At 43.4% G+C, this 12,644-nt stretch overlaps 1 protein-coding gene across 2 annotated transcripts in view; it reads right to left on the bottom strand.

Moving 5' to 3' along the window:
• Positions 1 to 2,674: 2,674 nt before the first annotated feature.
• TIMD4 (T cell immunoglobulin and mucin domain containing 4) overlaps positions 2,675 to 12,644 on the bottom strand; it is a 34,078-nt gene continuing 24,108 nt past the window's right edge. For both annotated transcript variants that reach the window (XM_047731152.1, XM_047731151.1), the window contains 4 exons: positions 6,825 to 6,871; positions 5,331 to 5,421; positions 4,003 to 4,042; positions 2,675 to 2,874 (listed from right to left, as the gene is read on the bottom strand). In XM_047731152.1, coding sequence (XP_047587108.1) covers positions 2,790 to 2,874; positions 4,003 to 4,042; positions 5,331 to 5,421; positions 6,825 to 6,871 — 263 coding nt within the window. In that variant the 3' untranslated portion in view covers positions 2,675 to 2,789. The remainder of the gene's footprint in view (positions 2,875 to 4,002; positions 4,043 to 5,330; positions 5,422 to 6,824; positions 6,872 to 12,644) is intronic.

A 12,644-nucleotide genomic window follows, 5' to 3' on the forward strand; every position in this document is an offset into this window, starting at 1 on the left:
GGCCCCATGTAGCCTGGGGTAACTCAGTCACCTTATTTGGGCCTCAGTTTCAACAGATAAAACATGAGAGTTAAATTGCTGGATGTATCAGGATCTTTCCTGGACACCCTCCCAGCCCCCATTCCCCACGCAGCACCAGTAAAGCACACAACTGCAGAACAGCACCTTTCCAGCTCAGATGGAAAGTAAACGCATCTTCTGTTTCATGAGCAGCTAGCTCCAGCACGCCCCAAGACCCTCATAACAATACCAGCATTCATCTTACTCCAGCATCCTTCTCTTTGCTGCTTTGATGTTCAGAGAGCTGAGAACTCATGCTTTTTTTCTTTTTAATGGCGATAACATGTCGACAAATCCAAATGAAATTCTATTTTGAGACCCAGCCTTTTGGTTACAAGTGGCTTCCTCCTTCTGATCTTGCCTTCACCCAGGGAGCTCACTTCTCAACTTTTTGTTTTCTTTGGAGAGACAAAGAGTCTCCCCAGCCACCCATTGCTGGATTCCTGTTAACCTTTCATTAAGCCTGCTGACAGCTGGCTCCAGCTCTTCATGAGTTAGTTCAACACATTCCCATTTAAATGTGTCCCACCTGGCTTCATTAAGGTTCCTGCCAGGTTCTCCACTTGCGGCTTCCTCTGCAAATGCAAATAAGATTCTGAGTAAATAATATGGAGACAAGGGAAGATTGAGCTATAAAGGGGTTGGGATGGGGTTTGGGATGGGAGAACCATCAAAACACTCATGTCGCCGTGGATTTGAGCAAACTGAAATCCATTTGGGACCCACACAGGCCAATACTGCAGTTCTGTATGCACTGATGTTAAACTAAGGCCCTGGTTGTGAAGTACAGGGTAGCGGTTAAGAGTGTGGAGTCCTTCCAGCCTGGTTCAAGGCCCCGCTCTGTCATAGGGGGTTGGTCCATGCGACCTTAGGCAAGTTCCTTCACCTCACTCTGCTTTTGTTTTCTCAACTCCAAAAGCAGGAGTAATATACTTGTTTTGCTGGGTCGCTGCGCGGATTCAGTGAGAAATAGCCTTGAAACAGTCAAGTACCTAGACCATAGCAAATGCTACCTAAGGATTGGATGTTATCTCTGATTTAGCCTAGAGAGACCAAGGTCAAGGTTGCAGAATTAGTTTGTCATAAATCCTCAAGGTTGGATTGTGGACCCACCATGTAAAAATCAACTGTAAGAACAGCATCTCCATCAAAGTCCTTCCTTGCGCAAATAGAAAATCAACACTGATTCCATTCTATTGCATTTCCCATGTATGTTTCATCTCACTTAAATTTTTAAGCTCTCGAAGGGAAGCGATCCTCTCTCCTGGGCCCTAGATATTAGGAAGTTATTTGTAGATGGCTACCAATTCATCCTGATTGCGTGGAGAGGGAAAGAGGAATTACTAGACCAATAGTCTCCTCTGACCAGGGAGTCTCAGCTTAAAGATTTATGTATCTTAATTCTTCATTTGGTAAAACCCACACCCTGCCTCCTAGACTTTGGAGTCTCAGACTGGTTTCCTTGTTCTAGCCTGTCGTCCTGGGTTGCCCAGGACATTACTCTCACTAAGTTGGAGTGATAAGTCCGTCCAGTGGACACAGACGCATTCCACTCTGAACAGCACCAGCACTTCCCTAGCCTCACTCATCTGTAGTAGCTGCCTGGCCTCAGGCAGAGCCCAGGGGCTTCTTCCACACCATGGCTAGAAGTCAGGAGATAGGACTCTCTGATCTGCATTTAGAAAAGGAGATTTCTGCCACAGCATGGAGAACAAATTGGAGCGGGGAGGACTGAAGATGGGAAGTCCAACCCACGCAAGCTTAAATGAGGGCTCTGACACCCACCTCCACCTGGACCTTTACCTCCTGCTGCAGGAAACTCCTGACTCTGTGCCACCACACCCGTCCCCAGAGAGCCCTGGTTAAGGGAGAACCTTTTCTCAAAAAAGAAAATGTGAGCCAAAATGATGGTGAAGTTCTATATTGCTTCCGGCATTACTGATGAGACCCAGACTCAGGGTTGCTCCGACCATCCCTGGAGGGGGGCATGTACTACAAAAGTTGGGCATAAACAGAGAGATACAAATGCATAGGAGGCAAGGGCAACTAGGGTCAAAAAGGAACCCAAAATTGTGTCCCAGATGCAAGGCAATTTGGAGAGACCTGAGGCCCTTCTTCCTATATCCTGATAGCTGCCAGAAATAAGAGAGATTACACATGTTCTGACCCATAAGCAGATGCTATCTGGAGACAGACTTTGTTTTAAATATTTCTAAGTCTCAGAACTGTCCTGAGATGGGGGGCGCCTGGGTGGCTCAGTGGGTTAAGCCGCTGCCTTCGGCTCAGGTCATGATCTCAGAGTCCTGGGATCGAGCCCCGCATCGGGCTCTCTGCTCAGCAGGGAGCCTGCTTCCTCCTCTCTCTCTGCCTGCCTCTCTGCCTGCTTGTGATCTCTCTGTCAAATAAATAAAATCTTTAAAAAGAACTGTCCTGAGATGGAATGATCTCCTTTAGATGTGGTAGTGAGCTCACCATCACCAAAGTTATTCAAGCACAGTCTGGAAGATCACTTAGCATGATGCTACCTGGGAGATTAAAGCACCTGGCAGAGAAGGTGCTAAAGGTCTCTAAAGTACTTCCACTTGTGAAATTAAGGCAAGACTGGACCATGACACCAGTGGAATGAACAGGGCTTTAAAAACAAAACACCACAAACAACACATTCTAAGACTTGTTTTGACGATTCCCACATCATGTCCCTGTCCTCCATCCTGAGAAAAGGTGGCGCATTAGAGCGTGAAAAGACCGTCTTCGTCTTCTCTTCCATGCTGCATGTCACCAAAGTTGTTTTTACATTCTCCAACACTGTCTAGCCTGCAAGGAGAAAGGGGAGTCTGAGAATGGAAAACGCAATGACCAGAAAGAAATGGACATTGCTCACCCACAACATAACTAACCACGGTTGTTAGAGTTTTGAAAAGGGCTCAGACTCCGTCCCGTCTAAGCCTCTTCATTCACACATGGGAAAACCGACACTGTAGGAGATAAAGGGCTTTTGCCAGTCTATTCCAATAAGGGAATTAAATGTTTCTATATTAACAGAATATAAAATCAATATCACAATGTGTGTATGACTTTGGAAAGCTGCCTTGCTGAGTCTCAGTTTCCCTACTTGTTAATATTTATTTGATAACAGATAATTTGGTATTGATGCAATTAAGGGAAGGCTACAGTCTTCAACAGAGTTTACACCGCTTCTTTTCATTTCTTTCCCCAAAAGCTATAGAACAGGACAGATGTCCAAAATCTCTTTCCAGAGATGCTTCAAACTATTTAAAACAAAACAAAACTGTTCTGATGGTCTAATATTGGGCAGAGGAACCAAACCTGAAGAATGATATTCTACATGTTTCTCATTTTCCACAGTGCCAACTCTCTTTCTCCATAAACTCCTGTTTAATAATGTCCTTTTAAAGATTTTATTTTTTTTATCTTTATTTTTTTTATTTGACAGAGAGATCACAAGCAGGCAGAGAGGCAGGCAGAGAGAGAGGAAGGGAAGCAGGCTCCCTGCTGAGCAGAGAGCCCGATGTGGGACTCGATCCCAGGACCCTGAGATCATGACCTGAGCCAAAGGCAGCGGCTTAACCCACTGAGCCACCCAGGCGCCCCAATAATGTCCTTTTAAAACGTATTGCCCAGAGTTGAACAATTCTGAGCACAGAGGACAGAGGCATATCACCTTCTTTCTTTTGCATGCCATGCTTCTATTAATGCAACCTGCCTTTGTATTTATATTTAAGAGAAATATAACAGTGTTAATCAAGACAAAGGTTAATGCGAGTTAAATCCCACAAATTTTTTTCACCTCTAATGCCACACTTCTCTAACCCTTAATTTAAACAGAACACAAGCACAAGTCATTAAACCACTGAGTAGTATCTAATCATTTGTAACAGCTTGTACAGTCATTACAACAATCAGTCATGCAAGATTAATTACCTTGTGTGTTTCGAGAAACAACTGGTTTTCATGACTTTCCCTGAAAAGACAAGGCCATGGGTAAGCAGGGTAGCTGTGCTAGAACATGTGAAATTCTGGGAAAGCCCAAAGCTGCCTTACCAAGAGCAGAGTTGGGCCAAAGGTGAGAATTTAGGGGCTGGTTTTGGCAGACAAAGCCATTCCTTTTACTTTTTCGGGCCCCAAGGCAGTGCCCATCAGTTACGCATCCGTTCCCGCATTGTTGGCAATAATGTTAAGCTGCTTCATTCTTATGTCTTTGGCCACCCAGAGTTGAAGCACTCACTTGAGTTCTAATTCCTGTTAACCTGTTTAACCTGTTAAACTTCCTTATGAGACATACTCACAAATTCCAAAACTGTATGAGGATCAGTGGCCTCTGCCTTTACAAAGGGCTTTGCAGGAAGGCTAATCGCAGGCTTCCTACTGAGATGGGAATTTCCTTTGTCCGTGTTCACTAGGAACAGGTTGAAACATTCAAGTTTCACTACTGTTGCGTGAAAGGGCCAAGATGGTTAGCAGTTCTATTTCCTCATTTACCACCTCAAAACAGTTTCTGTTAATGACTTACGGAACAGTTTCCCCCCATTTTACAACAGAACCAGATGTCACATACCTCTACTTTGCATCACAACTATAAACCCTGTTCCATGACTCCTTTTTGCAGTGTGTTAAAACTATTTTTTTGAAGAGGTGTGCTGGGGTGGGGAGGTGTAAGGTCACGGACAGGTGAGGAATCTAATATGACTGCGGGTCCCACCCCCTGAGAAGTGCAGATCAGAACACGCAAGTACCTTTGCACAGGATTCCAAGGGAATCCCTTTCCCCTGAGGTCTCTATGTGGAGCCCAGGTAAACAAAGCTTGCTTTAAGGCAAGAAGAAGCCTGAGGTCATTCATGGCTTTCTTCCTGGGGCAGTCCTAGCCAGAGCAGCAGGCTGGACCAGGGTTTCCTCCACCCTAAGACAATGATAATAATAGCATTTTTCACTTAAGGCAGTCATGAGGAAGAAAGGAGTTAGACACATCAGGAAAATAACAGCAGGACTGTCAGTGATTGAGTTTCCAGAAAAGCTCTTGCTTTTCTTTTCCAAAATATAAACTCCATCAGGAAGATGATACGTGAAGGTTTTAGCATCCGAGGGAGCATAAGTTTCCCTGTTATGGCCCTGAACAGGATGGAGTCAGTGATGGAAATGGGACTCTGGGGGAAGGAGACAGGGGCAGGAAGCGGAATCAGTCCACTCCTACATCCTCTTGGATGCTCCCCAATTCCGAAGGGCACCATCCCACCTGGGCCTGCCCTCCTTACCTTGAAGGAAAAGCGCCACAAGCAATGCCAACAGTACGAATCCCAGGGAGGGAGCGATGATCATTAGCAGGTCGGAGTTGATCATTTTTACCTGGTGAGACACAGGGATGGCGATTGGGCCAGTCCTTTCTGAACATTACCCCTGCATGATTTTCCTGTCCCAGTCATACCTTCCACTCGCCAGCAGCTTTACTGCTTCCCCCGACCCCCAACTTTGCCCGAAAGGGCTCAAGATGGAGGCAAAGCGGCCTTGCAAATCAGAATTTTTTTAAAAATCTTTGCAAATCTGGAACATTTACCCAGACCACCCAATTCTCCTGTCTTTGACATCAGGCATATGGGCTGTGGGGTTCAGGGATCTGAAGGTAGGAAATCTTCTGCCCAGTCCTGGGCAGCTCTCCTCACAGCTGATTTAGACCTCCAGAGGCAATGAGATTCAAGAGAAAAAGGAACTCATTTCAAATTTTCTACAGCACTGGTTCTCAAAGTGCAGCCAGGGGACCCATGAGATCAAAATGATTTTCACGAACATTATTTGCCATTTTCACTGTCATTCTCATAAGATGGACAGTGGGGTCTTCCCTGAGGTGGCTTGACCAGTGATGTGCTGAGGTCATCCTTCCGATACTAGAATATGTAAGCAGATGCGACATTCTCTCTGCTTCCCGTGCAGCCAGATAGTCAAGAGATTTGCAGAAATGTAAAACAATGCCACTAAGTCCATTTTTCTAATATAGTTTCATTGGGGAAAATATAGTTGTATTTCATGTTATTCATGTTCACATGTCATGGATTTGTTTTGTTATTCTTGCTTTTAAATGAATTCATCAACATCGTTTTCAATTTCCGTTTTAATGTTTGTGAGTATAAAGGGGTCCTGACACCAAATCGTTTGAAAAGGGCTATTCTTCAGGTAGCTCCTAGTTCTGGGGGTGCCATGTCACCCCTGCTGCCCAGGCCACGTCCATTTCCTCACCTGCCTGGCCTTTTCTCGGACACAGCAGCAAGGAGAGCCAGCAATCTCCCCCTCAGGAGGGAGAAGGGAAGGAAGAAAGAAGGGACGCGGGGGACCTTCCCTTTTTGCTTATAGGTGTCATTCTGCCTGCAGTTTTTACTTAAGCAGCTTGAATCACTTTGGTGACAATAAAAATTAATGAAGGGTACACTCAGCAACTAAGAAGGACGCTGGTGGCAAGTGTCGGTCCTGCAGGATGTCACTAATCCTGGGCCACACACAAGGCACACAGGATGATTTTTCTATATGTTTGTACTTTTTATTTCTTTTTGTTTTTCAAAACGTCTGCACATAGAGAGGTAACGATAGGAGCATGATTTCTGCCAGGAGCACAAGGCACCAGCCTACAAATTGCTTAACTATTTCCCCTACCTACAGTTGCTGCTCAGATGTATCTGCCTCCCCAGTTCATTTCTGCAAACCTCTATTGTGGTTAAAAATCAAAGTCATATGCTTCCAATACTTCTCAAAAATTTTACCTGTTCTGATTCAACTCCATTTTGCACAGGCATTTCTGTCTCCGTTGCTGGGAAGGAAGAAGATTGGGGGAGAAATGTTTATATTTCCTCTGGGGGAATAAAATACCACATCCTGCAACAGGCATTTCAAAGCGCATCTGGAATTTCAGTTGACATGTTTAATCTTTTAATCCCATCTTTCCTTTTCCGTATAATTTATTTACAACACATTTGTTTTGAGATGGTTTTATCTGAAGCTCACCAGCTATCCAACATTATCCCCCAGGAACATCTCCATTTTATAGAAGGGCAGGACGGGGCATTGGGCCAGCAGGCGACTAGGTCTAAATTTTCGGCTGGTGCCAGCAATGTGTCTGGGGTTTTTATCCAGCAAGAAAACAGTCCGTCTATCAGTTAACAAATACTTTTCAAGCATTTGTCTGCTAGCTATACTATCACCCTTGTTGACAAAACTTACAAGTTAATGCAGAAAACCAAATTTAAGCAAATAAGGTGAATAGCTGAAAAAATGTTATAATTGTGCAACGTTCTGGGAATAAAGAGTACAACAGTGCAATGTTCTAGGAATAAATAGTACAATAATTGTACAATAAATAGATATGTTTAGGGACATACCACAAGGATGGCTGACCTGTTCCAGAGGAACAAGGGTAAATGTCCTTGAGAACGTAAATTTTAAGCTGAGACATGGACTCATTTATTTATAACTGATAGCTGAGTTCAACAAGCGAGACATACTCTGCTAAGCACTGTTCCAGGCACTAAGAATACTAAGATGAATTCGCCCCTCCCCCCCAACCATGAAATTCACAGTACATTAGAGAAGGCAGACCAGAAGGTCATCACAGCCTCACAGGCCACTGGTGATGATGGGGTATGCGAGGTTGCCAGGGAGCACAGGAGGAGGGAGAGGCACATAGCCCAACATCGTAGCTCAGTGAGAGCTGTTAGAATCAAACTCCTTGAGGACAGTGTCCCTCTCTGCTTCCTCAACAGAGGGACCCTAACACTGCCTGGCACACACTCGGTGCTCAATAAGTGTTTGCTGAATGCCTAACATCTGAGCTGAATTAAGATTGTGTTAGAATTAGCAAAGAAAGATGGTAAAGGCCTCTTAGGTAGGGCAGCATCAGCAAAGCCATGGAAGTGTGAACCAGTGTGGTTCTGTGTGGAATGGCAGGCAGCTGTGAAGGCAGAAGATGAGTGGGAGAGGGGAACGGCAGGGATGACCACAGAGATGGGCAGGAACCAGTCAGGGAAGGCCTTTGTTTCATGCTGGTAAGTCTCCGTTTAATTCTGTAAGCAGTGGGAAACCGCAGAAACATTTTAAGCGTGCTATGGTCCAGTTAAGAGGATAAGGAAATAGCCAAGATGAGAAGATCAATTATCCTCTGATACCAGGTCTGAAATTCAGAGCTAACAGAAATGAAGGGAGAGAGGCGGATTCTAGAAATGCTTGGAAGGGAGATCAAGAGCATGTGGACACTGAACATAGGGGTGAGAAAGAACCAAGTCTTAGATAACTCACAGATTCTTGCTTGAGACTCTGGGCCATCGCTCCACTGTCCACCAAGACTGGACACAGCAGAAGCAGAAGGGTCCGTCCCGGGGAGACAGACGCCAAGCTCAAATTCACAGTCATGGCGTAAGGCGCCCGAGAGACTCACACAAACACCAGTCGCCTCACATGCAGCTGATGGATTTGAATCTGAATCAAACTCTGGGGAAGGTTGCAGCTGCAGATACTGATTCGGGAGTCATCAGTCTCCAGGGAGCAGTTAAAATCCTCTGAATGTATAAGAAATCCAAGGGTCACGTGTTCAGAGAGAGAAGAGCAGGGATCCCAAGAAACCCCAGCTCTTGAAAGGTGGACAGAGAAGGCGGGGAAAAGAGAGGAAACAAACAGCAAAGAGCAGCAAGTGAAACCAGGGTCACATAAGCCGGGACAGGAGAAGATGCCTAGAAAGGACACGAAATCATATGGACGATAAAACCTGCCTAAAGAAAGAGAACATAAAGCCACACATATACGAGACCTGAGTAAAATAAAAATCAAGGTGAATAATTACTGAAATTGATCATTGTTTCTCCCAAGCTTCTTTGCACTCTAGGTGTAAGAAAAATGTGATGGGTTTTCTAAAGCTCATAATTTGGTACAAGAGAGCTTATTTGTTTGACAGGGAAAGTGACTTGTTGAATGCCTATGAGCCTAAAACTCTGAGGGGAAAATTCAGCGTGTTTTCATATCCTACAACTCAGTTATTGTTGTTTTTCTCTCCGCTATTATTCCCTAGAGCTGGAAATTACAGGTAAGAATTCAAAACTCCTACCACTGTTCTGTCAAAATCCTGTAGTATTACAATCATTTGTGATAGATAAGACTGAAATTGAAACCATCAAGAGAAAAGCCCGCCTAGGTCAGTTTTGTCAGAGCTAATCTGTATTTTAAGTTGGAATTGTCGAGTAGGAGAGACATTTTGCAAACACAAACACTGCCAAGGAATACCGAACACTACTTCCTCTCCCGGCTCCCTTCCTCCTCCTCTTCCTTTTCTTCCTCCTCTTCTTCCTCCTCCTCTTCCTCCTCTTCTTCTGAAAATGCCAAAAGCCTGAGTGGGAAGCGCTCCACAGCGACAGTGTTGGACACGAAAGAGCAGCAAGGAATACGAGTGGACGGCCATGTTTGATCCTTGGGACACAGCAATGCTAGCAGCTGGGGAGTGGGGTAGACAAGCAAAGACTACTCGTTTCCTGGTCTTCTGTGCTATCTTGGCCCTGACATTCTTAAGACCCTGAACCCTTAAACAAGCACATCCAGGCAAAGGCAGGACTGCCCCATACCCCAAACTTGCACAAAAAGCAATTCTGGGAGAGGGGAACTATGGTAGGTTGAATAGTGTCCTCCTCAAATGTATGAGCACTCAGAAGCCCCGACTGTGGACTTTTAGAAATAGGGCATCTTTGCAGCTGTAATTAGTTTGAGGGTATTGAGATGAAACCATCCTAGATTTAGGATAGGTCCTAAATCCAATGGCAGGTGTCCTTATAAGGAGAGATGACACAGAGAGACACACACACAAAGAAGGCCACATAAAGAAGGGCAGAGATCAAAAGGACGTGGCCTCAAGGCAGGGAATCCTGAGGCCACCAGAAGCTGGAAGAGGCAAGGAAGTCTCTTCCCTTAGATCCTTTAGAGAGAGCATGGCCCCCCTGACACCTCAATTTTAGGGCTTCTGACCTCCAGAATTGTAAGATAATACATTTGTGTTGTTTTGCACCACTACATTCTGGTAAATATTTACAGCATCCCTGGGAAATTCATACAGAGACACAGACTCTGTACAGGCTCGTGGTCATTAAGATCTTCCATGGGAACCTCAGCCCTGGGGATGGGCACATGCGGGGAAGATTGACCTTTCATTTAAATGTTTTTTTGTACACTTTGTACCTTCACCATATATATGTCTTCTATCTAAAAGAAATTAATTAACATGTAATAACAATAAAGAATCTTCAACTTAACTGCACTTTTCCCAGCTCTATGGACTCACCAATACTTCTGATTAATATTAGATTTGCCTACAGGGTGAGAACATATTTACATTAAAAGAAAATACCCAAATATGGACCCGCTAGGCAGAGTTCTCATTGTAAATCAGTAAATTGGCTTTCTGGTTTAATTTTACGCTCTTGATTGAGTTCTTGATAGGCATGGGTACTTGAGCAAAATGGAATTCCTATAAAACTTAATCCCAGACCTTGAGCACTGTGAGGCTGCCTCTGAGCTTCCCCTACCCTTCACTGAGTATCTGTATGCCCCACATTTCTCAGCTGGGTGACCTCGGGCATGACATTTCCTCTCTCTGAGCCACAGTTTATTCATCTGAAAATGATGGTATTGCACAACTGATCTCCTATGTCCTTTTTATCCTTTATATTTCTGGATGCCTTTTTACAAAAAATTTGAATGACCCAAGAAAATGATCATTTCACAGTAGTTTTTTAAAAAGGATTTGAAGCTATACTTAGTATAGGAAATGAATATGTAAATATTTAAGAAACACATGCATACCTCTTCCTTCACAAAGAAAATTTTAAAATATTGAAAGACTAAATACATCTGACTTTGGGTGGAAATATTATAGGCAATTAAAATTTTCTATCAGTACTCCTGTATACTTTCTAAATCTTCTCAAATGAGAAAACTTTAACTGTAGAATATATACCATGTGTTAATCACCGAAAGTTGGCAAGATGCCGGAGTCAAGAGCCAACTCTTGTAGCATTTCTCTGAAACAACTCCACAGTGACCATCTAAGTGAAACTTTGAAGATTGCTGTTAGAAACCCATTAACTCACAACTAAAGAAGAGCTAGGTGATGCTATTGGTAAAAGACACACCTCTAGATATAAGAGTCTGGCATACAAAGATGTTCAGGATATGTATATACTTTTTAAAATATTATTTATTTATTTATTTGACAGAGAGGCAGACAGGGGTGGGGGGAGCAGGCTCCCTGCTGAGCAGAGAGCCCAATGCGGGGCTCAATCCCAGGACCCTGAGATCATGACCTGAGCTGAAGGCAGAGGCTTAAACCACTGAGCCACCCAGGCGCTCCTGTATATATTTTTTTTACTTTTTTTTTTTTTGGATGGTTTTAAAGAATAAATCCATGTAAAAACTGGGGAAATCCAAGTAGAGTTTGTAGACTTGTTAACTGTATGGTGCCCATGCCAATTTCCTACTTTAACCATGTGCTATAGTTATGTAAGATGTTGGGGGGAAGCTGGAGGAATGTAAAGATTTCTCTGTACTATTTTTGCAAGTTTGTGTTGAGTCTAAAATTGTCTCAAAACAAAAAGCTTTTAAAAAGTGGTTTAAATACCAGCATTTCATATGGTTCAATCTAGTATCTGCATGATACACAGTGGCTTTGCAATAAAGATTTGTTGAACAAAAATTGTTGAATAAATGTTAAAGCAAGTTTGAAAATGATTTTGTAAAAAATTTTAAAATTTTTGTAAAAAATAATGATAGATGTTACTATGTCATTAGAAAAAGAAAATGAGCCAGAGCTCCTGGGTGGCTCAGTCGGTTAAGCATCAGGCTCTTGGTTTCAGCCCAGTCATGATCTCAGGGTCCTGGAATTGAGCGTCACATTGGACTCCAAGCTATGCCTGGAGCCTGCTTCGGATTCTCTCTCTCCCTCTGCACCTCCCTCACTCTCTCTCCCTAAAAATAAATATTTTTTTGAAAAGAAAAAGAAAATGATCTGAAAGGATATAGACCATATGGTTAGAGCAATTATTTCTTCTTCTTGGTCATTTGGGATGAGGAGTTGGGGAGAATGTTTGGAATGCAAGGAAATTCACTTTCTACTGTTTTACTGTTTTCTTTTACAAGAGCATGTACTTATCTTATAATATAAAAAAATTAAGGGTAACTGTGAAAACAATAACATAAAAACACTCGCTTTGCCTTGAAAGAACTTATAATCCAGTAAGGTAGGAAGCAGTTTTCAGTGCCCATGCTGGATGAACCCTGTTGAAATAGACGCACACTACCCTTTCTAAAGAATGTGTCATATGTCTGGGTGGTGTAGATCAAGGGTTGGCAAACTATGGCCTGAAGGTCAAATCCACTCTGATGCCCATTTTTGTACAGCCTGAGAGCTAAGAATCATTTCTATATTTTTTAGTGATTTAGAAAAAAACAAAGTACGACTAACTCCTAACACTGTAAACTACAGGCAATTCATATTTCCACACCCATCGATGAAGTTTTATTGGAGCAAGGCAGTATCCATCTGTTCACTTTAC

The sequence above is a fragment of the Lutra lutra genome, chromosome 5, assembly GCF_902655055.1.
Source record: "Lutra lutra chromosome 5, mLutLut1.2, whole genome shotgun sequence".
In the NCBI taxonomy this organism is placed as follows: domain Eukaryota; kingdom Metazoa; phylum Chordata; class Mammalia; order Carnivora; family Mustelidae; genus Lutra; species Lutra lutra.